Here is a 25652-nt window from a genome sequence, read left to right as displayed (position 1 = left end):
AAACTGCTAACCCTTTTAAGAGGGTCCATGACAGGTCTTGCTTGCAAAGCTACCATACATGGAAAAGAGGAAGGAATGGCGGGGAGGGTGGGATCCCATGTCCAACGCCAAACACATGCCTGACCCCATGCAGACAAGGAAAGGGGAAATAAGCAGGGTGCAACTGAGCACCTGCCTGTGTGGGCGAGCCTGGGGAAGCCACACCCTTCCATGGCTACTCAATGAGCATCTGAAAACTCTGGGAAGTCACCATCCTCTCAGTTTAACTGCAGCGCTCCTCTTTCATGAGGAAAATGTAGATCAGACTAATTAATGTGTGCTGTTTGTTTACCCTCCTTTCATTTCCCTGAGACAAAATAATTATGCAGAGCTTTAGAAACAGCCTCGTCTGTGGCAGTCCCTTCTGTGTGTTCTGTAGCAGCAGCTTCCTATGTGTAGACAAGGGAGCCAGTGCAGGGCATGGCAGATGGCAGCACCCAGGAAGGACCTCTACAGGGCACTGCTGAAGAGGAGACCTGGAGTAGCTGTGAAGGATTTGTAGTGGCACCATGGAGAACCAAGGGACTAAAGCCGCCTCATCTTTGAGGGTCATTGTGGTGGTCCAGCCCCCACTGGCCCCTGGAACTGCCACCCCAGATCCTCCCCTCCACCAGCCCTACAGTGGAGACCAGAAACATGCCCATGCCTGCCCAGGGCAGACAGAAAGATAACTGCAAACTAGAAACTCTGCCAGAGAGTTTCTGGGGCCACAAGAGTGGGGGCAGCAGGTGGGCAGGGGGCACGTCTTTAATCCCAGCACTCGGAGGCAGAGGCAGGCAGATCTCTGTGAATTGGAGACCAGTTTGGTTTACAGAGTGAGTTCCAGGACAGGCTCCAAAGCTACAGAGAAACCCTATCTTTGTACAAAAAAAGGGGGGGGGCAGCTGAAGATGGATTCTCTCTCCTCATCCCCTAAAGCCCCATCCCAGCCAATAGCTGATCCCAATCTGATTAGCCAATGCCAGGGTTGAGCCACATGGGATGACAGAATTGGGTAATTTTTCTCAAGAAGCCTTTGATGAAGGGAAACCTTGACTCACAGGGTTGCTGTGGACACCACAGTGGCTCTTAGAGGTATAAACCTACCTCCTTCTTGATACTTTCTCCATATGTCATCCACATAGCCCACATTATTGCTCACAGGTCAAACCCAACTCTTACCACAGGAATACTGACGTCATAAGAGCTTCTCCACCTGAGTGGGTACTCAGATCAGCAGTCTGTTCATTCCTTAGTGGGTTTCTGCATTTGCTACTTCCCTCCCCAGACAGGGTGGCCAAGCCTGGCCTCACATAGACTCTTCATGGAGCTTATGCTGGAGGGAGTCTAGCAAGAGCTCCAGCAAGTGATAGCCTGATGTAGGAAGGGGCTGTGGTCACAAAATGACTTGACGGGGTCAAGGAAGAGTCCCCTGAAGGAGAGAAGTTTCAGCTGAGCCGCAAAGGGTACAGAAGGGGTGACAGGAGTCCAGAAGGGAGTTACAGGAAACAGCTGCAAGCAGGTGCAGAGGGTCTGGCAGAAGCTGCAGCTGGAGGACTCTGTGGCTGGAGCCAGGGTGGAAGGGGGAAGAGAGCACAAACACAGGAACACAAAGAGCCCAGACAGAGATTATGAGCCTGGACTTTGTCAGCAGAGGGAGAGAGGAAGGGAGGGAAGGAATAAAGAGAGAAATGTTAAGCAGACCCTTCTGAGTACTGCACAAACGTGAGACGGGACACTAGTGATCTTAGACAACCGTGATACAGGAGGGAAAGAGGAAGGGAGCCTTGGGAGTGGGCCTGCTCAAGACCCAAGGTGACATTCCAGTGGCCCAAGGAGTATGGATGGGACCCTCCCCTAAGGTCTTGGTGCTGAATTCAGGAACCGCTGGTGTCTGGGATGCCTCAAGAGACTCCATCCAATTGCTTTTTGCTCCTGCAGGGTCTGCCTCTGGCCCCAGGTCTGGCAGAGGTGGGTTGGTATGGGCCTCTCCATATCCTGTATTTCTCCCTCTAGCCAGGAGGGGTTCTGCCAGCTCCTCATTGAGGGCTGTAAATTGGGTGAGCACACCCTGCCAAGTGTGATAAGGAGTGAGCTGTGGCTCTGGCTCCAAGCTGGAGTCCTCCCTCTGGTAAGTGGTTGGGATATTAAACAACAGTGCTCTGGCATCACCCAAGCCAGGCAGCAGATGTGGGAGGTTGCTGGATGTCCTCAGACCAGGTTTGGCTTTCATAGAGAAGTCCTCACTTGGCTGTGCTTGTGTAGACACACCTGTTGCTCCAAACTGTGACCTTCCCTTGAGGAAAGTAAAATCTTTGTGCTTCTTGTTCATCAGAATTAGGCACAGCCACCAGCTTAAGGCCCTCTTTGGTCATGAAGCCCTGGTCCTCCCTCATCAGCCTTGGGGATGGTGGCTGCAGGGCTGACAGCTGTGGAGAAATCCCCACCTCCCCAACAGCTGGAGAAAATGGATGCCTCCTCTCTGGTACTAACATCATGATCTCCTTTGTTCATTTATCCTATCTCTTAAGGACCTGCCATTTTCACCTCCAGACTCCCTGAAACCTTTGCATAGCCCCTTCCCTCTTAAAGCTCTTCATTTTCTAGGGAGGTAGGCATATCCCAAGTACAAGTGACATAAACTGCAAAAGACCAGGTCACTGTTCTGGGGGACAAGCATCCACAGCAGAAGTACCTAAGCTTCCCAGGCAAGGAAATGAAGAATCCTCTCTGAGAAAGCTGATGTCTAAGCTGAACTGTGGACAGGGTGGGGAGGGAGCAAGAAGCAGAGCTAAGGAAGGGCCTCAGGGTAAGGTCCTGGCACCAATGTCCAAGTGAGTAGGAGGTGAGCATAGCAGGTGAGCAGGCTGCAAAGAAATATCCCTCCAGCCACTGTGTCAGTGCAGTCTGATACAGTGGATGAATTGTGATGCCGTTCTCAGTTCATAATGAGATGTTTCATTGGGGGCAGAGGGACAGATGGGACAGGAGGACTGAAGGAGGGTTGTATGGATGATATCTAAGTCTCTAATTTGGGTGATGGAGGTCTCAGGAGGGAAGAGAAAATATAGGGCCAGGATGAATGACGGCAGCTAGGTCCAGACCTACTGAGGTGTCAGGGGTATAAGGGGTGTTGATCGGTGAAAGAAACAAACTTTGAGCTTACCTGCCTGGCCTAGAAACCAAAATGCAGCTCATTCATGGAGCATTTCCCCCCTCAGCATGAACAGTGTGGGGACCCTGGAAGCTGGGTAAACACAGAATTTTGTCTTTATTGACTGGGTAATCAGCACAGTCAGTGCACCTGCCTGGGTGTGGTCAGGCCTGCTTTGGAGACTAGTGTGACTCAGTACAGCATGGGCAGAGACCCAGGATGGATGTATATAGGTGGCTATTGGCTTTGCCTGAAGCTGCATCTTGGAAGATAAGCTAGAGAACTAATAAAGCTTTGACCCAGACCCAGGAAGCTTCTCACGTATCCAGGGGACTGTCAGGGTAACTGGGTAAACTCTTCATTCTGAAAGCTGGTGAAACGGTCTATGCCTGGGTACCCCTGGTTAGAGTTCTGCCAGGGCACCGTGGCATAGGACATACAGCTTACTTAGTCTGTTGCTCAGGAAGCTGGACCATGGTCAGAGCAGACTGCATGTGAATGAGGCTTCCCTGCTCTTCTGCCCAGCCAGCCACTCTGCCCTCGGCCCTGTAACCTTTGGCCCCTTTTGTCTTTCCTGGCCTAGTTGGCACTAGATAAAAGGTAAACATATTTGCAGCATATTAAAGGTAACCAAGGCTGCTGCCTGCCCATTTTAAACACAGCGCTGGCTCCTAAAGGGCTTCACTTGCTTCTATCCAGTGTTAAGCCAGGCACACTCTCAAATTGTAACACACCCCCTTTGTACCCACAAAGCTGTGCCCTTTTGTAAACATGAGCCATTTTTTAAGCAATTAAATTACAGAGTCAAGACAGCCAGTTAGTGACAACCATATACAAAGCTGTTTATTTCAAGAAAACAAAACTATATAGGCAAATGAAATGTGGTGGGGCATTCTTCTGGCCCTGTAACACTCCAGGTAAAACTGATTCTCTGGTTTTCAGAACAATCTAATTATAGTAACGATCTCCCTCACTCTGTTTCTCCAGGTTCTCAACAAGCTTTGGTGTCCCAGAATGGCCCCTTGAGGTGAACCATGAATGTCTTCAGGACAATTACCACTAATTACCTAGAGTCACATCTTGCCAGGAGGTGACCTGTCCTCCCTCCTGCTCTCAGCTTGCCCACCCCTGCCCGGGAAAGTGCTGCATCTGCCACGGACACCATGTAGTAGAGCCGGCTGCGGCGCCCAGTGAGCTGCGATGGTTTTGTACACGACTCCCTTTCCTAATAGCTGTCTGTCCGCCCTCCACGCTGTGTCCTGGGCCCTCATCTTCCCATGTTACTGGTTGGTGGACCGGCTGGTGGCCTCCTTCATACCCACCACGTATGAGAAGCGCCAGAGGGCAGATGACCCTTGCTGCCTGCAGCTGTTCTGCACTGTACTCTTCACGCCAGTCTACCTGGCTCTGTTTGTGGCTGCATTACCTTTTGCCTTTCTTGGGTTCATTTTCTGGTCTCCACTGCAGTCTGCCCGCAGGCCCTACTCCTACTCCCGGCTAGAGGACAAGAGCCCAGCTGGTGGGGGCAGCCCTGCTTAGTGAATGGAAGGGCACAGGGGCTGGCAAAAGCTTTTGCTTTGCCACGGCCAATGTCTGCCTTCTTCCTGACTCACTCGCGAGGCTCAACAATGTTTTCAATACCCAAGCACGGGCCAAAGAGATTGGGCAGAGAATCCGCAATGGGGCCGCCCGGCCTCAGATCAAAATTTACATTGATTCTCCCACCAACACTTCCATCAGTGCAGCCAGCTTCAGCAGCCTGGTGTCTCCACAGGGCAGTGACGGAGCTAGAGCTGTCCCTGGTAGCATTAAGAGGACGGCCTCTGTGGAATACAAAGGGGATGGAGGGCGTCACCCCAGTGATGAGGCTGCCAATGGCCCAGCCTCTGGGGGACCCGGCTGATGGCAGCCTTGAGGACAGCTGCATTGTGCGAGTGGTGGTGATGAAGGAGGCCGACCACCAGAAGCTGATGACCCTGCTACTGGGAATCAAGCCAGGAATGGGGCTGGTGGGGCCCCAAAGGGTCAGACGCCCAACCACAATCAGCGAGATGGGGATTCTGGGGAGCCTGGGCAGCCCCTCAGCCTCCAGGGAATCCCTGGTGAAGGCACGGCCTGGGCAAGATGGCGGTGGCAGTGGAGAGCCAGGAGTCAACAGCAAGCTCTTGTATAAGACGTCAGTGGTGAAGAAGACAGCAGCACGCAGGAGGCGGCACCCTGATGAAGCCTTTGACCATGAGGTCTCGGCCTTCTTCCCAGCCAATCTGGACTTCCTGTGCCTGCAGGAGGTGTTTGACAAGCGTGCAGCTGCTAAGTTGAAAGAGCAGCTACACGGCTACTTTGAGTACATCCTGTATGACGTCGGGGTCTATGGCTGCCATGGTTGCTGCAATTTCAAGTGTCTCAACAGTGGTCTCTTCTTTGCCAGCCGCTACCCTGTCATGGACGTGGCCTATCACTGTTACCCCAATGGGTGCAGCTTCGATGCCCTGGCCTCCAAGGGAGCTCTGTTTCTCAAGGTAGGCATTCTCAGCTCTGCCTGAGGGCTACACACCAGCTCTCCCCAAACACATGACAAAATGGGTCATAGCCCCTACCAATCCTATGTCCTGGGAATCCTCACTGCCTCGATGGGGTAAATTGGGAGCCAGACAAAGCTTTTCATGGAACTGAACTCACAGCCCCCAGCTCAAGCACAGAAAACCCATGGACTCAGGCTGAGTGATCTGGCCAGTTTCTCAGTCATTTACTCATCTGTGAAGTGTGATAGGTGTGACCCAGTATCCTGCGGTGAACATGAGGATGGTGGTGCTTGCTGTGATAAGGGATGGAAGAGGAGACAAGCCCCATCTCTATTCACACATGGCAGAGACCAGAGTAGAACATGGGTGCAGGCCAGCATATGAGCTCTCAGGTCTCCAGGCCAAAGACCACACTCAGCCACTGAGACCTCTAGCTTCATTGGCCAGGACAGCCCCTTCTGGTTGTTAGCAGCTGCCCTGCCAGGCTGCCTGCCCACAGCTTGGCTTCATTTCCATAGTCACTAATTAAAGTGAATCATGATTATTTCTGCTAATTTGCATGCAGTTGGAGGTTTTAGACAGACTATGGTAATTTGGTCATTACACGTTATCTTTGACAGAGCCTGAGATATTCAGTGTCAACTTTTTGTTCTCTATTTAAAGGCCACTGCTAGTGAATCCAGTTTTCTGAAGCATCATTTGGCCATCTGATGCAGATGTGGCTTTCTGACCCAGGGGCAGCAGCTGTTTTGCCCGTGGTTTTCCCCTTAAAAGTGAGATCTGACTGAAGGGTTGCTTTGTCAGGGGACCCTGACTGTGGCCCAGGGCAGGTTTCTCTCACTTTTCAGTCTTAACTGAGCCAGTGCTTGCTGGGAGTAAGGGCACAGTGAACTCCATCTGCCTGTTAAGGACAAGGCAGGCATTCTATGTCCCCACCCTGGGGTGCCAAGGTCTCTCGCATGGCTCTGCTAGAGTTAGGGTCCCCAACTTTCTAGTCACAGGCACAGGTCTTCTGACACACAGCTCCAGCCTTCCTATTCTGACATATGGTTCATTTGTGTTGCATTTGTGGATATATTTGGCATCAGTGGAAAGGTGTGTCCCCTTGGCCTGATACAGAAGGCTGTGAGCCTAGAGACATCCACCCCCAGACTACTGCTATGCAGAACAATCCACTGTCCCAACTATCCTCCTTCATTTGATACCCTGGAACAGTTCTAAAGACAACTGTCTTCTTGGGACAGCCTCTCCTCTATCATTAATGTCTCCCTTTACTCGTAGTTTTCAAACTGGTCAGCAGATATGTTGGCTCATGCCATTCCAAAACTTTTTTGAGCTGGCCAATATTTATTTTGCATTTCAAACTTTGTTTGCAACATCTCTTAACACCTTGACAGGTCTGATAGTACCAGCTTGTTTTTGTTGTTTTGTTTTTCCAGACAGTTTTTCTGTGTAGCCCTGGCTGTTCTGGAACTATCTAGACCAGACTGTGTCCTAGAACTCCCAGATCCACTTTCCTCTGCTTTCCAAGCTCTGAGATTAAAAGCATGCACCACCACCTGATAGTCTTGTTTTCTTATAGAAGAAGGTTGGGGATAAGCTATTATAGCCAGCTCTTTACTTCTCAGAGTCCCCTACTTTACTTGCTACCCTTGCTGGTAACTCAGATCTCATACCAGAGCTCATCCTTCAATCTGGCTGACTCCTGGGTACACCTCTATTTACTTCTAAGGTCAGCATCTGCCCCAATGTCCTCACTCAGGTCCTCCCATCTGAACCCAGAAGAAACCATCCACCTTGGCTGCAACTTGTGTCTGCTCAGTTTATCCCAGGTTCTTCACTACACCATCTTGGTGAACCTCCTCTCTGCACTGGCCCACTATGATGTGGCTGTCTTGACTTCTTTCAGTGAGACAGTCTCCTCCTTACTAGGTCTGATTCCTCTTACTGCCCTTTCCAGACCACCCGAGGGTCCTCCATGTCCCATGCTCTGCTGGTCTTAGTCTTTCCAACCACAAGCCAGTTCTCCCTTGACTCAGGTATTTTTTGGACTGCTTGTCCGGCCAGACGTTGCCTTTGAGAGTAGAGCTGTGCCCCGTTGGACTGGGGTCTGACTGTCCTCCTGTCACATTAAGAGGGCCAGGCTCATCTGAAGAGGAGCTGGGGACATTGGGAGGATGTGTCCAGCAGTCCCTCTCTGCCACCTTCCTCACTGAGTCCTGCTCTCCTAGTTTATTCCATGGATTCCTGAAAAATGGGCCTCTTCATGAAGGACGTTTTTTTTTTGTTTTGTTTTTTTTTTTTTTTTAACTGATACTCTGTGCCAGCAGAACTAAAGAGCTCAGCCTCTCAGTGTGATTGTTTGTTTTTGTAAGAGAAACACAGGATTCAGCAGGTCCTCAGGGTATGCCATAGGAACCACTAAGTCCCAGCAAATAATAAAGTGAATGTTGTCAAGGTCACACACCTTACTACTGTGGTACCCGCCCTCTAGGTGGGACCTTGGTAAAAGGGCCAGTAGGGATGCCTTTGTCCTCATCCAGAACTTAACCTAGGGCAAGTGATACTAAGGTTGAGTCTGACAACTGTCTAAAATCTTGACAAAGACACCAACAGCCCAGAAAGGGGCAATGAGCAGCATGGGGAGGCCAACAGGACTAACACGCTCCCATCTGAAATGCTATGAGCCCATCCATAAAATGGTACACACTGAGCATGTGAAGCTATGCTAAGCTGAAGTGTGTGTGGCTGAAGAATAAATACAGTGGGAGAAACCTGCTGCCTGAGGAACACAAGGTCAGCAGTGTCGTATACCCCTTTGAGCACTGTATTCTTTTAAAAAGTGCTTGTATAAACAAGATGCATCCATGGTCCATGGTTTTGCAGGGCTAGTTCCCAGATAGGGAGTGCCAGGTGGCTGCACCTTGGGTCTGAACTGAACATGTGAATTTAGAAACAGCCCGAGTTCAGGCCATGAGCCTATTATCAAATAGCCAGACATTCACCCATAGGCAATGAGGAGGACAGGCATGCATGCTGTGGGGAGGAGGGTGGAGTTGCAGAAATCCAGGGGACAGGACTGAGAAGACCCACTCAGTTTCAGCAGCAAAAGGAAAGAACAATGACTGAGAGGCCACTGTTGTGTCCTTTGCCACAGGATAGAACAAGAACCTTGGCTTCTGTAGTCCACCTCTCTGGGAAGTGCCTGGGTCTGGGGTTCATTAACACAGAAAACCCAGCTGAATTAGATAACTAATTATCTGGGGAGGGCAGCTGGTGCTCACATATGACAAAGATGTGTTATCGAAAGACTTCTGAGGACAGGGCCCCACAATAGTCCCTGAAGAGTATGCAATTGAAGGACTCTTCTTGAGTGGCATCCAGCAGTTGGACAGTGATAAGGGACCTACCAGAGGCCTTAGGTTGTGGAAGGGGATGTAATGTGTGGTCTGTCTCACCTCCAGAGCCACAGCACAGACAAGGGCTCATTCTTGTGCTGAGTCACACAGGAGAGGCAAGTGGCTGCTGAATTGTCTTTGGGATATACAATTAAGATGCTCTTATTTTATTTTTTTTATTTTTTGGTTTTTTGAGACAGGGTTTCTCTGTGGTTTTGGAGCCTGTCCTGGAACTAGCTCTTGTAGACCAGGTTTGCCTCGAATTCAGAGATCCACCTGCCTATGCCTCCCGTGTGCTGGTATTAAAGGCATGCGCCGCCACCACCCAGCTAAGATACCCTTTTTTTTATGAAGCCAGCATTAGAGATGATCTGCCCAAGTTAACTTCTTGTTGAGCCAGGTCCACCCAATGTAACTGTGCCCTAGTAAAGAAAGGGTCAGGTTTGGGGAAAGTGGAGGCATGGAGCTGTGAAGAGGCTACTCTGAAAAGAGAGCTGGACTCAAGATGAGATCAGCCCATGCCAGGGGGCCTAGAACTAGGGACACTGATCAGAACTCTGGTCGAAAACTGAGGGATTACAGGAGACCATTTCCGGTAAAACTCATGAAGCACTGGGCAGTGGTGGCACCCATCTTTAATGCCAGCACTCAAAAAACAAGACAGGAAAAATCTATTGAGTTGAAAGTCAACCTGGTCTACAGAGAAGTCCCAGAACAGCCAGGGCTACACAAAGAAATGCTATATTGAAAAAGAAATGAACGAAAAACTCATGAAGCAATGGACTATGCAACTACACAGGGCAAAGGCAGACTAGCAGGAGGATGACAGTGTCCAAGGCCCCTCCAGTGGGTACTAGCTTTGATTTCAAATTGGAGGGTCAATAGGAGGTCAGGTTGAGAGTGTGGGCCAAAGGAGGAAAGAGTCATTAAATGGGAGTAGACAAAAGACTAAAAGGGGGATAAAGAATATGACTCCATGGTTAAAAGCATGTTGCTTTATCACGAGGACCAGAGTTAGGAATTCCAGCAACCACAACTCCACTTCTGGTTTCTGTAGACACACACACACACTCTATGATGATGATGATGATAAACAAATACTAAAAAGACTGAATGTAATGCTGAATATGGTGGTACATACTCCTGATCCCAGCACTTGAGAAACAGAGGCAAGAGGATTGCTGTAAGTTTAAGATTGAGATTATCCAGATTTGTGTAACCATATCAAGATTCTGTCTCAAAAGAGAACATGGGAAAGTCATGAAGCTGGGTATTCCAGTCACCTGGAAATGCCAGGGATTTGGGAGGAACTTGCCTGCAACTTGTTTCTTCCCCACAAAGCCTTGCACAGATTGTGGCCAACCAAGTAACTTTATAGGCTGATGTTTTCTTGCATATCTGCCTCTAGAACCAGCCAGACACTTCTAGAAGCAGGGCATGCCCTCTACTAGATATGGGCCCCAGAGTCTAGCCAGGAGCCTGCCACAGAGCACAATGGTGAGAGCTTGAGCAGAGGGCTCTAAATGTTGCCAGAGACCCTTTGCACCTAGAACAGCAATGGTTGGCTAGTACCAACACTGACACCCTGCCTTCCCTCAGGTGCAGGTGGGAAGCACACCTCAGGACCAAAGAATCGTTGGGTATATCGCCTGCACACACCTGCATGCCCCACCAGGTAGGCCACAGACTGGGATTTTCTGGGGGGATGGGTTTAATACCTGGGCCCTGGCTGGTGTCCAGGTCAAGCTTCATACTTTGGTCTCTGTCCTATCTGTAGAGGATAGTGCCATCCGGTGTGAGCAACTGGACCTGCTTCAGGACTGGCTAGCTGATTTCCTAAAATCTACCTCCTCGTCCAGCACAGCCAACCCGGAGGAACTGGTGGGTGTTTGATGTCATCTGTGGAGATCTGAACTTTGATAACTGTTCTTCTGGTGAGGTCACACTCCTCCACTCTCAGGTCTGAAGCTCCATGGACAGTCACAGACTACAGCTAGATAGTTTGAAGAATTTCCAGTTCCTCATGAATGTGTGCAGGAAATTTTAGCAGGACTGATGTGTTTGCCCCACACTGAAGTCCTAGCATTGAACAACTCATACACTACCCAAAAAAGCAAGGGGCCTCTAGCTAGAGACAAGGAGATGCTCTAAAAGTGAACCCAGGACAAGGGAGGAACTTCCAATAATACTGGCTTAAACTAGGCAAGGAAGATGGCTCAATGGTGGCTCAGGGGTTAAGGACACTCACTGCTCTTGCAATGGACCCAGGTTCCATGCCCACAGGAAACCTGAAGGTCTCACCTGGAGTCCAAGATGGTACCCTCACCTGATGGTAGCAGGTAAAAGCTGTTTTAACCTTTTACGGCCAGGAAGGCATCTCTTGATAACAGTGGCAGTTCCAGCATGGGCAAAGAGAATGAGTGCCGATCATGGAACACAGTCACCAACCCAGAATGATTTTCCTCTGCGGCTGTGTGGGACAGCAAAGCTGTCACATTCGACACACCAGATTCTGCCCCAGCATGGGTCTCTCTGTTCTGATCAGGACACTCTTGTCACAACACATACAGGAAGAGGCTTTGGAGGAGATCCCACCAGGAAGCCCTAACCCAGTGTCCTCTACCAGCCCAGGAGTCAAAAAAGACTATACTGATCCAGCAAGTAGGCAGAACACATGGTTCTGAGCCATGTGATACCCATCTTCCCCAGGGGCCAAGCAAACAGGTCTGTGAAGAGAGCAGGGTTCTAGCTGCAGCATCATGTAGTCCCTACTAACAGTCTGCAATGGAATCTGGGAAGGCTCGGAGGACAGGGAGCAATGTGTTGGGGGCACATCTGAGGCCATAGAGAACCAGTGACAGATGAACCACAGTACCGACCATAGGATATCAAAAGAACCATAAACCCAGAGTAGTTGTTACCAAAGCGACAGGAACCTAGTGACATATGGTAGGAGGAACTGGCACAAATCAGAGGCAGCAGGCCAGAGCACTCCTCTCCTCATTCCTCCCACAGATGACAAACTGGAGCAGCAGCACTCACTGTTTACTCGATACAAGGACCCCTGCCGCCTGGGACCTGGGGAGGAGAAGCCGTGGGCCATTGGTAAGCAGGGGGCTGGGCTCACCATGGGCTTCCCAAGAAGAGGCCACCAGAACCTGATCCTTGATGAAGGAAGGGGACATGCCCTAGGCAGCTGTCTAGAGGCACCCAAAGTCCTTGTGTCTCCCTAATCTCTCCATGGGGTCCACTTGAGGCTGGCTGGACCCTACTTCAGTAACCACTCTCTTTTTGTCCCCAGGTACCCTGCTGGACATAAACGGTCTCTATGATGAGGATGTGTGTACCCCTGACAATCTTCAAAAGTAAGTGCCCACACTGCTGCAGGGTCCCCTGGTCCTAATAAGCTCTCAAGTCTTCAGGGGGTATAGACCCCCTAGTAGGTTGTAGAGATGGGGGCTGGGCAGGTTCCAGCAGGAACAGCTCACTCAAACCACTAAGAACTTTGGGATATCAGGAAACTCTTACATGGGAGAGAAGACAGATGGAGTCTGGAAGAAGAGACAAATCCCAAGCCAGCAGTCAGGATCTAGGCTCCCATTGCAAAAGGCTCTAGTTAAGTATGGCTCATACAGGAAAAGAAGCCAGAGTTTCCAGGATCAGGTCAAGAGTGAAGCCCTAGAGAGCTGCTGGGTAAGAGGTCTGTGGAAGAGAAGAAAGCCCATGACCTCTACCAACCAATTAGATAGAAGATGAGAGAACGCAGGCTGTCTTGAAAGGCAGTTCTGCCCTGGCCCAGCCTCATCCTTGAACCCAGTGAGGGTTCCATAAAGGGCATGGTGGAAAGGCCAATAGCAGAATGGATTTATAATTCACAGCCTGAGACTGCACAGAGCCATTGCCATGGCTCCTTGCAGCTAATTTGAGCCAATTAATTAGATTATAGACTAAATTTGAAACATCACCCTATGCAGAGAAAATTATCTTTTCATGAGATGATTAAAAAATGACTATCAGTACCTCTCAGATCATTGATGCTAGAATTAATTATCAAAGCAAAAGACAGTAATGGATTATATCTTTGAGCTGTTAACAATGCTCTGAATGTCATTAGTGTATTTATCTTAAGGCTGATAAAAAACCTGTAGAAAGCCATGTTTGCCATCCTAGTCTCTCCAGACTCTAACTCTATCCAGTGTTAACCACCTGGAGGCCTGGGCAGTCTCCCATGCCAGCAACAGGCCTGAGCCTGCTCTTGGTAATTTGGGAGGGGTGGTCTATGGGGTTCCTCAGCCCCAGGGTTGCTTGGGCTATCGGGAAAGGCTAGCAGGAACTGTGTTGGACATGTAAGTACCCATGAGTCTCCTGGGATGACTCTGAGAAATAGGACAACAGCCCATTCCCCCAAGGCAGGGTCACAGCAACTACTCATTTTACAAAGGAAACAGCGCTCACGGGTTTGGTGATAAGCTGGGTCTCATCATCGCTTAAGGACAGACCCATAAAATAACTGAGACCTCCAATGTAGCCCTTTTTTGGTTCCCTTAGCCTGGCCAATCATAAATAGTGATTGGACTTCTAGGTCCTGAGGCTCAAACAGGCTCCTACTGATTCAGAAGCAAAGAAGGGATCAGGAGAGGTGTATCCCCAACATGGCCACATCCAGGAATGTCATGACCAGCATCAGGATAGAAAGGGAAGTGGGAACTTGGTTAGCCCAAGGTGGAGACAGCCTGTGACAGGTGGCAGAGGGCCTCTGCTGACTAGGGACCCCTCTTTATGGTGAGGCCCTTTGTGGAGCCACAGGACAGCTGGATCTTAGACTTAAAGGTTTGGTCTCCCCTTCCCCTCTTACATTGTATAGTATGGCTCCATAGGCCAGGGCTGGCCTAACACTTCACCTTGTTTCCTTTCGGCCTGACAGGGTCTTGGAGAGTGAGGAAGGCCGAAGGGAGTATCTGGCCTTTCCTACCAGCAAGAGCCCAGGGGCTGGGCAGAAGGGGCGGAAGGACCTGCTGAAGGGCAATGGCCGACGCATTGACTACATGCTGCACGCTGAGGAGGGGCTGTGCCCCGACTGGAAGGCTGTGAGTCTGAGGCTGGGCCCTGTAGCCCTGTATAGTACTTTGAACCCATCCCTCAGTCCTTGCTCCCTTCAAATGAAAGCCATCATTTTCATAGCCTGAGAGCCTCCAGATACCCTCTGTACAACCCTAGCCCAGTTGGCCCCACATCTAGAAACCCCCCACCCCAGGCTGTCATTTCCTCCCCAAAACTTCACTTTATAGAACATCCTTTCTCTGGATCTAAACAGAATGTTTTCCACCCTTTCCCCCAACCTAGGAGGTAGAAGAATTCAGTTTTATCACCCAGCTATCCGGCCTGACCGACCACCTCCCTGTGGCCATGCGGCTGATGGTATCTGCAGGGGAAGAGGAGGCATAAACCAGCCATGCCACTGGCATCTCAAGAAGTGGGGCCTCTGTCAGCCCTTCAAGCCACAGCCCATGCCTGGGCTATGTCCCCTCCATTGAGCACCTAGTGCTGGGGGAAGGAGGGCAGGGGACAGGGAAGAGCCTGTCAGTCCCCTGGGAGCCTGGGAGCCAGGCTGCTCTGTGCCTCTGGGCCATCTCTAAGAACAGAGGACTCAGGCCAGTCTGGGAGCCCCTGGCTGCCTAACCAGTGCCATTCTTTCCAATCATGATTTTCTACAGATCTACACAGCACAACATAGTTTGTAACCCAAGGGTTAGTATGAGGACTGGGTTTGTGTACTCTTTGTATCTCTTCTCAAGCTTTGTCCAGGGTTCATTACTTTTGTCTGCTGCCAATGTTGTCTCGCATGCCTGCACCCTCGCACGCACGCTGCCCGCATGCCATGTGCCACACTGTAGCACCCAGACCCCTTGCTCGGGCCTCACCCAAGGCCAAACTCCAAACACAATCAGAAACAGCCAAAGAAGCACTTCCAGGGCACAGCTGCCAGCTCTCCACCTCCAGCTTGGTGGGGACGTGAAGGCTGTCATTACCTGCCAGCCCAGGGCTCTTCCCAGGGTCTTGCATTCAAGGGCGATTACATTTTAAAAAGAAAACAGAAAATGTAAACACAAAATCACTCTTCACTTAGGGTCTGTAAGTCACTGGGTAGAACTGTGCTCTTCCCCAGCCCACACAGCAGGGTCCAGCTGCCTCTGGCCACCCCAGCAGCACCTGGAGGAAACTGACATCAGCTGTGGGGCCATAACAGGACACCCAAGAGGGCGTCACTTTTTTTTTTTTTTTTTTTTTTTTTTTTTTTACAAAGGGGACTCAGAACATAAAGGGGGGAGGGTTGATTTTGAAAATGACAGGTTTGTAGCTTCTTCTTTTCAAGCCAACACGTCCTCTTCTACAGGCCCCTTGGGTTCAACCTTTTCCTGAGGACTTCCCTCATCCAAGTGTGGCTGAGCTCAGGAACCACTTGCCTGCCCCCCAAGTTGGGCTGCAGCTCTGGCCTCCCAGGCCCACTCTCCCTCAGTAGCTGCTCCAGCCAATGCCATGTCTAGGAGAGTACCCTGGATGGGATGGCAGGAAACCAAGATGTAGAGAATGGCTTCTTTACCTGTTAAGCTCAGGTGGCCAGCCACCAGTCACTGCTTGTCAGGGCAGGGGTGATTCCAGGCAGCATCCCGAAGGCCACTCTTGCCACTATGGGACCAGAGCCAGCCCAAGCTCAGCATAGTAAGGCTTCTAGAAGCCCACTGTTCTCCACCTGCTCCTGCTCAGTTGCCCAAGTCAGCACTGACTGCCCACCTACCTTCAGGGAGCAGAGGTTGATCCCTGACTACAAAGGGAAGAAGACTGACTCAGGGTACTGAGTTCCAATTTGAAGGATGGTTTTTGACAACCCCATTGGTCTCTTCAAAGTGCCCTATCTGTGTCCAGCCCGGCTCAAGGCCAACTCCACCTGGTGAGAATGGAGGAAGCATCAGGCCCCTGCTATTAGGACCTCTAAATGCTGGTGCCCTGAAGCTGTGCCTTGCCACCCATTAAGTAGCAAAGAGATCAAGAAGAGGAGCACACATCTAACAAGATGCCAGGCCCTGTGCTGGGGGTGGTCCCTCACTGCACAGGCAGCTTGGCATTAGGGTGTGTATAGCTGGTGATAGCGGTCTGTCCCAACCTTTTGGCCCGGAGAGTCCTGGCCCCATGCTCCAGTGTCCAGAGTTAGGGCAGCCTTGCAGGGTTCTACGCTGTGCCCTTCCCCTGTCAGGGCCTGGCCTCCCCAGGTATCTGGGAAGGCCTCCTGGAATGAAAGGTCCCATTCCTGGAAACAACCAGGATTCTGTTCATGCAGGGTACCACTGGGCAAGCCCAATCCCTATACCAATGGCACTGTGTCTAAGGAGAGTAAATGAAGCCAAGGGCAGGGTCCCTAAACCTGGGTTAGGGTGACATGTTTGGAGTCAGAGCCACATGCTTCTCTTCCTTCCCAACTCCCAGGGCGGCCTTAGGCAAGTGGTACTGCCCTGTGCCTCTGTCACCTTCTGTTACTACAAGGTCACCTCCACACAGACAGGTTCTGGAGTCCAGAGGAAGGACAGCCTGCCTTCCAGAGCCCCTACACATCTTTCAGCACTGAGGCCATGACCATCTGCCACACATTTCATTGTGGTTTGCCTATGGACTCAGGACTTGTGTACTGCCAGGCCTTTCTATTTCAACTTTTAAAAAAGACAAGACATTGCCAGGATTTCAGATTCTGTGACAACTATGACCTAGACAGGGGCAATCACAGGGGTCACTTGAATCCCAACTGCAGCTCTGCCTGCCCAGGACCCCTCAAGGGAAGCACTAGGTAAGTGTGTTAGCTTAGGAAGGACCATTCATTCATCTTTATTTGTCCAAAATCACCTGAGTTTTAAGAATGAATATTAACCTTGATGCTTTTTAACTATTGTATTAACTTGCTCAGATTTAGAAATACTGTTTTAAAAGAAAAAGAAGAAACTTTTTAATTTCTGTATTGTATCCTCATGGGACATTAGGGGTTTTATATGGTAAGATACCTAAGGTTTTGGTAAAACATTATCAAATATATATCCAGACGATTCTTCCCAAGAAGAAAAACAATCTTTATGCCTGATTAAAAAACAATGTTGAAAGAGGTGGATTTTTCCTTTATGGTGCTGAAAGGAAGGATGAAGAATGACGAGAAAATAAAACTGTGAGGCTCAAGGCTGGCATTCTGGTTCTGTACTTATTTGCTCGACAAACTGTGAAGGGCCAATGGATTTCCAGAGTCCATACCAGCCTCGGGGCTTTGGGGGTTGGTGACCATGGGGACACAGTCCACGTCTGCCCTGAAATGCTAAGGATTTAGCCACCTAGGTTCCACTAGGTTCTCCTCAAATCCTTTCGAACTGAGATGTCATTAGCAAGAGTATGGGAGAGAGGAGAGAGGTGGGACAAGGCTGTGACCAGCTGGGGAATCTTTGCACTTTCTGCTGCAGCAAGGATAAGCCATCAGAGCAAGGGCCTTCAGACAGGAGACGGATACTCTCCCAAGTTTCCTTTCCAGTGGTTTCCCACAGGGAACTGCTTGAGGATGGTCTCTTCCCTGGCCCGTGAGCAGCACCCTGGTGTCCAAGTCTCATAGCTTATCAGACACTGAGGCGAGATACCCAAATGTTTATAAATGTGGCCTCTAACCCCTAGAAGGCCATTCTCTAAGCAGAGACCTGGAGATTCCTAGAGAGCGAAAGGCTGGGTAGGTTCCAGCTAAGTGGGCAGTCCTACCTTAGTCCCAGAGAAGGTTGTTCCTCAGTTCTCCTCCAGGTAGGACAGGAAGCATTCCTATACCAGAGCTTTCTGAACTCTCAGAACCACAAGCCATTCTCCCTGGTTGCTTCAGAACTCTTAAATCAGTCACCAGCCTATGCTGTCTGCCACACCTGATGCTGCAAGCCAGAAGCACTAAGGCACAAACATAAGAGGTCTCCGCTGTGCAGATGCCAAGTAGGTGCATGCAAAGACGTAAGTTCTTAGCCTTCCTTCCCCAATGAGCCCCAAGCCATTCAGTCTGAAGCCTACTGGCCATTTAATTTCTCAACAAGGGAAGATTAGTTCAAGGTGTCTGCAAGCCTAAACTCCATGGTGATGTCTCCAGTGAGGGGATGAAACTCCACAGCATAGCTGACTGACTGAGGGCCATCCAGAGGCACTCTGGGATCCACTGTGGTGCTGAGGAAGTACACAGCTTGCTTGCAGTGGGGGTTCCAGCAGCAGTCCCCCTGCAGGATGAGTAGCAAAAGGATGAGAATTGTCCCTGGCACTCAAGCCACCTTTCCAGCCCATGTAACTAACAGTGGGAAGTAACCTGGGTCATCTGGGAGTTAGCCGACCTGAAGGGCACAGAACAGGGATATTCGGAGCACAAGGAGAGGTATAAGTGGCTTTAGGGCAGGCACACACTTCTGGGCCTGGTGCCCACAGTACTACCTTGTCTTCCAAAGGGTTCATGAGGCCGGTGCTGACTGTGCTGCCTGGAGTCAGATGATATTCCATCCACAGGACAGCTCCATGGCTCTTCCCAGGTCTGGGGAGTATAGACCCACACAGTCACACTGACACAGATGAGTCCAACCAACACATCCTTCTGCTTTCCTGAAACCTCTACCACTCCCATCCCTCCCAGTTAGGAGTCTGTGTACTCCTCACCCATGTAGGTAAAGCCTAGACAGAAAAGGTTGAGCCGGAGCAACTCCACACTCCTCACAGCCCGAGCACGGAAACCTCTGAGCACAGCTGTTCCCAGGGTCTGACAACGAAGATTCCCTGGGCAGTGGCATCTGCCCTGCCCTTGCTGCTTGTCCCTGGTGTAAAAAGCTTCCAGAGCTCTGGGCATATGGCTCCCCTTTGGTAGGAGGCAACACTCTTACTGTAAATTGAGCTGGAGCTGGGTGGGGTCTCCCACATCTTGCAGCAAGTGACCCTCACCAATCCTGACCTGCTTTAACTCCCAAGAGAATTCAGGAAAATGGGCCAGTGGGTAACCATAGTAACCGATGTTTGTCTGCAGCTTGATACAATAAGGAGCCCACAGGTAGGGAGGTAAGCAAGACCCCCTCTAGTTCTCCTTCCCCAGCACATGTCCAGAGGCTGTGGGACCCTCCATAATGCAAAGGAGGGGCCGGATGGAAGGACACATCCTGGACCAAGAATAAGAATCTCCAGGCTGTTTGTCCTCCACAACTGTGTGGTTAGTCAAGTCCCTCTATTGTCTTCACCCCACAACTTGCTGCAGCTTCCACTCACCTTCTCAGTTCCATGGACCCCTCAGCACGCACAGGCTGCTGGGGCACAGGCTGCTGGAAATCAAAGGTCAGAATCTGCTGAGGCTCAGAGAGGCTACGGCAGGGGTACTCCCCACAATGGGTGGGGCTCTGCCTCTCTGCTCTCTCGAAAATCCAGGGAGTGCTAGAGGAGAAGAGGACAGACCTGAAGTCAGCCAGGGTCACCCTCATTTCTGTGGTCCAGTACTCCTGTGAAACTGGAGCACCAAGTTGTCACAACACTGGGCACTTGGTCATAACAACCAGCTTCTCCCTTCCCTGTCCATCCATTAGAAGGCCACTTCACCTCCCTAAGCCCTAGCCTCCTGTTTAAACAGGGATGACAATGCCTACTCTTGACCTATTCTGAGGACCAAATGTCTTTGCTGGGGAAGCACAAAAAAAAAAAAGGTAGGCATTCATTCACCTCTCACCAATACTGCCCACTGAAGGGCTCTAGCAGGCCCCAGCACACACAGCTGAGCACAGCACACACAGCTCTGGCAGGCCTTGACCTTCTCCCATACCCTCTGCTTTGCTAAACTGTTAGGTAACATTCCTAAAGCCAGCCACCAAGGTCTATTCCCTTATCTGGCCACTTTCTCCTCCTGAGACTGACCACCAAGGTCTAGCTATCAAAGTACTGAAATCCAGCAATCAAAAGTGCCCCTTTGGCTGCCCTAATGAACATGCCCAATCAAAACAAACCAGCTCATTGTAGCATGGGTTTCCCTTTTCTTCCTTTATAAACTGTCATTTGCCTAGGGGCCCCATCTTTGTCCCTCCAGAGCAAATATCCCTTCCCCCTCTCCCCTGTCTCCATCTTATATCTTATTCCCTGCCCTTTGTCCCTCTGAGACAAATAAATCTCCTTTGTGCTCAGAACATGGTCCTGGTGATTCCAGTCCTTTTCACCCACTACCATGATACCACCCTAATGGGCGAGAATGGACATGTAAATAAGCAAGTGCAGTTCTGGGAAAAGCACGGTAAAATGTGAGAACAGGCTGTGTGGGCAGAAGCGGGACAGAGAAGCTGCCCGGAGATTACTTTAGGCAGAAGACAAGAGTCAATCAGGAAGGAGAAGCAGTGGCCACACAGGGGGCTTCAAGAGGTGGGGTACAGCCTTCCGTGCAGGAGGATGGAGCCCCGTAAAATGTACATTTCCTTAGAGGAAGGCTGAGGTGGGAGAGGTAGGAAGCCATAGACCAGTGTGTTTCTGACAAGGTTGGCAACAGAAATCTGAAATGGAGATGGGCAGGGGCTGCAAGGGGAAGCACAACTGACAGGTGCCAGTCTAGACAGTGGACAGACAGAGTGCTGGGGAAGCAGGGAGGCTCACAGGGCCTGCCTGACAAGGCCCAGCAGAGCTGTCTGCCTCTATACAATAGCTCTCTCCTCCTGCCTCTGCCTCCAGAGTGTTGGGACTAAAGCCAGGACTACCATGTCCTACAACTATCTTCTTCAAGATTTATTTCTAATAGTTTAAATTGTATGTGTGTTGGGGGAGGGGTTCACATAGCTGTGTGTGAATGCCCACAGAGGCCAGAGGTGTTAGATTCCCCTGGAACTAGAGTTACTGCCAGCTGTGAACCATCTAACATGGGTGCCAGGACCTGAGTTAGGGTTCTCTAGAAGAGCAGTACTTGCACTCGAAACTGAACCAGCTCTCCACTCAGGAGAAACAGGCCCATTAGCCAGGCAGTAGCCAGGCAATGCAGGGTCAGGAATAAGGGTTGAAGGAGACCAAAGACATGATACCTCAGAGGATGGCAGAGTGAGAGGAGGCCAATACTAAGCCAGATAAGTGGCCAGATGTGGCGGGGGACCCAGAGCAATGTCTCAACACAAAAACATCTAGGAGCATTAATCAGTAGTCTGCTGCAGAGAAGGCAAGACACAAACGGAAAACACCCATGAGGGGGTGATTTTAAAAATGTGAAGAAGAAGGAAAAAAAAAAAAAAAAAAAAAAAAGCAGCCCACATTGACATAGAAAAATGTAATCTGGAAGATAAACAAAAAAGGAGAAAGATCTCTAGTTACAAGCTATGAGTTCCACTCTCTTTTCTCTGTGTGAATATGAATTTTCAAGCATAAAAATGGGCTAGTGTTTCCACCCTCATCTTGTGAGCTCACCCTGTGATGTGACTTTTCAACTCAATCCCTGCAAAGGCACATACCACTGTTGCTGTCATGACATGTTTCCAGGGGACATGGGCCTGTGGGTCACTCACTCTAGTTGAACATTCAGGGAACTGGCAACATCTATTACATAAACGCGCAGAGACCTCCTTATAACTCCCTCTAACACTCTTCTCTAGAGCACAGCACCCAAGATGAAAATGGCTGCCACAGAAAGTGATCAGTCAGTCACTCTGTGGAAAGGCTGTCCTAACAGAAAACAATTTCTCAGCACTAGCAAGGTAGAGCCAGCACACGGTCCCATGACATTCAAGCCCTAACTGGCTCTCCCAATTCAGACATTAGAGCTGGTACCATGCAATGGTTCTCAGGTTGATGCTCACGAGTGTGGGGAGGAGAAGAGAGGGAGGGCAGGGGCAAACAAAATGGCAACACTGACCAAAACAGAAGGTCTCTCTATGTATACTATTTATGCTACCCACATCCTGAGGAACAGGACTCAGAGCTGTATTCTTGCCTATCTATGTTTTCAGTGAATCTAGAGATTGAGCCCAGGAGTACACAGGTATTCTATCACTAAGCTATATTCTTAGTCCCTTGTACCTTCTACCTCTATTTTGGTTTTCAGGGTTTTTTTTTGTTTTTTTGTTTTGTTTTGTTTTGTTTTTTTAATTTAATTGTATGTGTATGGGTGTTTTGTCTACATATACATCTGTGTAACATTTGCATGCCTAGAACTCATGGAGGCTAGATAGGAACTAGACTTACAGGTGACTATGAGCCACCATGTGGGTGCTGGGAATGAAACACCAATCCTCTGGAAGAGCAACCAGTGCTCCTAACCAGTGAGCCATCTCCCCAGCCCTTTGGGTTTTTGCTTTGTTCTTTAATTTTTTAAAAAAAACTCTGAGGCAGTCTTGCCTCAGTATCCTGGGCTTCTGAACTTCTAACCCTATCATCTCAGCTCCACGCAGTATTACAGGCAGCAGGTCTAGCTAGTCCTGCTTACCTTAATCATATCATCCATGATGTGCACATCAAAGCCTTCACAGTTACCACAAGGGCTTCGGATCCGCCACAAATCCTATGAAGGAAGAACAGTCCATGTTACAACTGGGCCAGAGAAAAAATGGCTACATGAATTCAGATCAATTGATTAGTTCCAGTACCTGGGAGGCAAAGGTATGTGGATCCCTGTGAATCTGAGACTACACAGTGAGTTCCAGGCCAGCACTGACTCAAAACAAACAAAGAAAACCACAGGCGTGCTGTTCCTGTTTACCACAAACACAGACCCCTACCCTCCAAAGCAGGAAAAAGGGACAAAGACTCTGAAGAACCAGGGTGGTTAACAGACTGGTCTAAGACTATCTAAATTGACATGACACCAAGTCCCCCTCCCTAAAGAGACAATCAACCAGAACTGAAACCAAGGTTTCTGTAAGTAGCCCTCTGGTGCCTGTGAACAATGCATAAAAGGACAGGAGAAGGCCCCAAAGCACTGTCTAGCCAGTCCATCTTCTATCTCCTGCCCCTGGGGCCTGGGACTAAACATCCTTTTCTATAGCCACTCTTCAGTCATGAGATCCACAACCCATATGGAAATTCCATCAGGTAAATAATGAAGAAAAATGCCCAGAAACTAAGTGATGGAGACATGAGGCTACAAAAAAATAGAGCCATTCTCATAAAAGGAATATCAAATGTGATTCACTCTTCATTTCAGGTCCAAAGCACATCAAAAACTTCAAAATCTTTCCAATAAAAAAAAATGCCTTTTCCATTTAAAATGATTTGGTGACTGTGGTTCTGCTTTGATGAGAGAATTAAAATGAAGCTTTTCTATTTCTTCCTGCATAAAAAGAGAAGTTCCCATCTCAGAATGCTCTAACAAAAACAGCCTCTGTTCTCTACAGAGCACAGCTAGCTGCACAGCATGCCTCCTGAAACACTTAATTTATGTTTTTAATTATTCTGATAAGCCACAATTGTAAAATGACAACACACAGTCATTTCCATTTCATATGTCAAATTACTGCTTTTTAAAAATGCAGCCTTCCTCTATTCTGCCCTGCAGCCACTGATGCAGAAAAGAAAGGCCCATCACCAGGGTCCAGGCTGTTCCATCTGCACTCAAGGACTCTGAAGTATAAGCTTCCCCATCCTCCCTTGCTCTGGTGTTTTGCGAAATCCTGGGTGGCCTACCCTGAACTCCACAATCATGGCATGCAGTGAGGCTGCCTGGGGCATCACCACAGCTCCAGGTTCCAGGTGCTGGTCCACGGAAGTACGAACATACCAGAAGTATAGGTTGTGCCATGGTAGCAGGCTGGTGGAGAAGAAGGGTTCACCCAGGAGGAGGGAGACCTGACAACCAGAATGGGAAGAAGCCAGGTATAACCAGTGAAGGTAACAAGTGAAGGGCAACTCAGCAATTTAAAAGAACATATAACAGGCCATTCATTCATTCATTCATCCATTCAACACTCAGTCAATAAATGAACATGCCCCTGAAGACACAAAGGATTGCAGAGTAGAAGAACAATACAAGGAAGAATGATCTTCACGTGAAAGAAGCAAGGAATAGGTGCGTGCAGGGCCTTCACAAAGGGCTTCCAGAAAGGATTCTTCCAGTTCACAAACCAGTATATCAGTAACAGATGAACAATGTGTCACCTTCACTGCACTAAAGCAAACGTGGACACTGGCAGCATGGTCCTGGCAAACTACATTTCAATCAACATTTGTGAAATAAGTAAATAGCTGTATGACTAGGAGTCAGGGAAGTCAGACAAATGGGCAGAGGCCAATCGAGGGTGTAAGAACAAGGCCTTCTAGACATCTGTCAGGAGAGGATGAGGAGGTTAGACCAGTCAGAATCCAAATGGTCAAATAGCCAAGAAGACTCAACTTGTCTTGAAGGCAACAGGGGCTCCTACACAGGGATTCAAAAGATAGAAGACATGGGGACTGGAGAGATGGCTCAGCGGTTAAGAGCACTGGCTGCTCTTCCAGGTCTTGAGTTTGATGCTCAGCAACCACATGGTAGCTCACAAACATCTATAATGAGATCTGGTGCCCTCTCCTGGTGTGCAGACATACATACAAGCAGAGTACTGTGTACATAATATTAATACATGATTTAAAAAAAGACAGAAGATGAGAATTTTAAAAGATCTTTGTTCTAAACCTGCATGTTCTAAACCTGTATTAAAAGAATGAAAGAGAAGGGGCTGGAGAGATGGCTCAAAGGTTAAGAGCACTTGGCTGCTCTTCCAGAGGTCCTGTGTTCAATGCCCAGCAACCACATGGTGGCTCACAACCATATGTAATGTAATGGGATTGGATTCCTTCTTCTGGTGTGCATGAAGACAGAGGACTCATATACATAAATAAATCTTTTTTAAAAAAATAATGAGGGAGGAAGAAGAGGAGGAGGAGGAAAACATAATGTTCAAAGTACCTGAATGTTCAAAGTAGCACCATTCAAAATAGCCAAGAAATCTTAATAGCATAAATAAAATATGGTATATCCATGCAAGGGAGTATTGTTCAACAATAAAAAGAGCTGATGCACTGACTTAGGTTACAGCATGGATGATCCTTGAAAATATTACGTTAAGTGAAAGTCAGTTACAAAGGACCATATATTGTATAATTTCATTTATATGATTTGTCTAGAATAGGCAAACCCACACAGACAGAAAGTAAACTAGTGGTGGTTTAGGGGTTGGGAGCACATGAGTGTGACCACCAACAAAAGGAGTAATTTAGGATAATGAAAATGCCCTGAGGTTGACCCGGTAGTGATTGCACACTTTACAAATACACTGTCACTCAGCCATGTACTTTAAGTGAGTGCTTTGTATACTGCATGAATTACATCTCAAGCTATCATTTTATAAAAGGCATGAGGGAAAATAGGCAAGAGACTTGAACAGATATTCAAGTAAGACTGATAAGTCTTATAAGTTTATGAGTACATGAAAAGATGTTCAATATCATTAGCTATCATGAAAATACAAATTAAAACTACAATGATAAGCCAGTGTGTTCCCACTAAAATGGCCACAGTAAAAAAGAGAGAAAAACCACAAAATGGAT

At 49.0% G+C, this 25652-nt stretch overlaps 2 protein-coding genes across 2 annotated transcripts in view; one reads left to right on the top strand and one right to left on the bottom strand.

Moving 5' to 3' along the window:
* The first annotated feature begins 4141 nt into the window (after positions 1-4141).
* Positions 4142-14866, top strand: LOC127214048 (sphingomyelin phosphodiesterase 3-like). The gene is given in 12 exon segments (XM_051174430.1): positions 4142-4693; positions 4695-5060; positions 5062-5104; positions 5107-5234; positions 5236-5691; positions 10692-10767; positions 10870-10976; positions 10978-11026; positions 12108-12197; positions 12394-12457; positions 14017-14179; positions 14436-14866. Coding segments are annotated over 12 exon segments (1965 nt in total). The 5' UTR covers positions 4142-4372; the 3' UTR covers positions 14538-14866.
* A 2077-nt stretch (positions 14867-16943) lies between these two features.
* Positions 16944-25652, bottom strand: part of LOC127214032 (protein arginine N-methyltransferase 7-like) — a 49113-nt gene continuing 40404 nt past the window's right edge. The window contains 6 exon segments of the mRNA XM_051174429.1: positions 16944-18364; positions 18573-18669; positions 19389-19498; positions 19500-19550; positions 22558-22632; positions 23754-23915. Of these exon segments, the coding sequence (XP_051030386.1) occupies positions 18194-18364; positions 18573-18669; positions 19389-19498; positions 19500-19550; positions 22558-22632; positions 23754-23915 (666 nt within the window). The 3' untranslated portion in view covers positions 16944-18193.

This window comes from Phodopus roborovskii, unplaced genomic scaffold, assembly GCF_943737965.1.
Source record: "Phodopus roborovskii unplaced genomic scaffold, PHOROB, whole genome shotgun sequence".
Taxonomy (NCBI): domain Eukaryota; kingdom Metazoa; phylum Chordata; class Mammalia; order Rodentia; family Cricetidae; genus Phodopus; species Phodopus roborovskii.
This window is presented reverse-complemented; position numbering and strand designations above follow the sequence as displayed.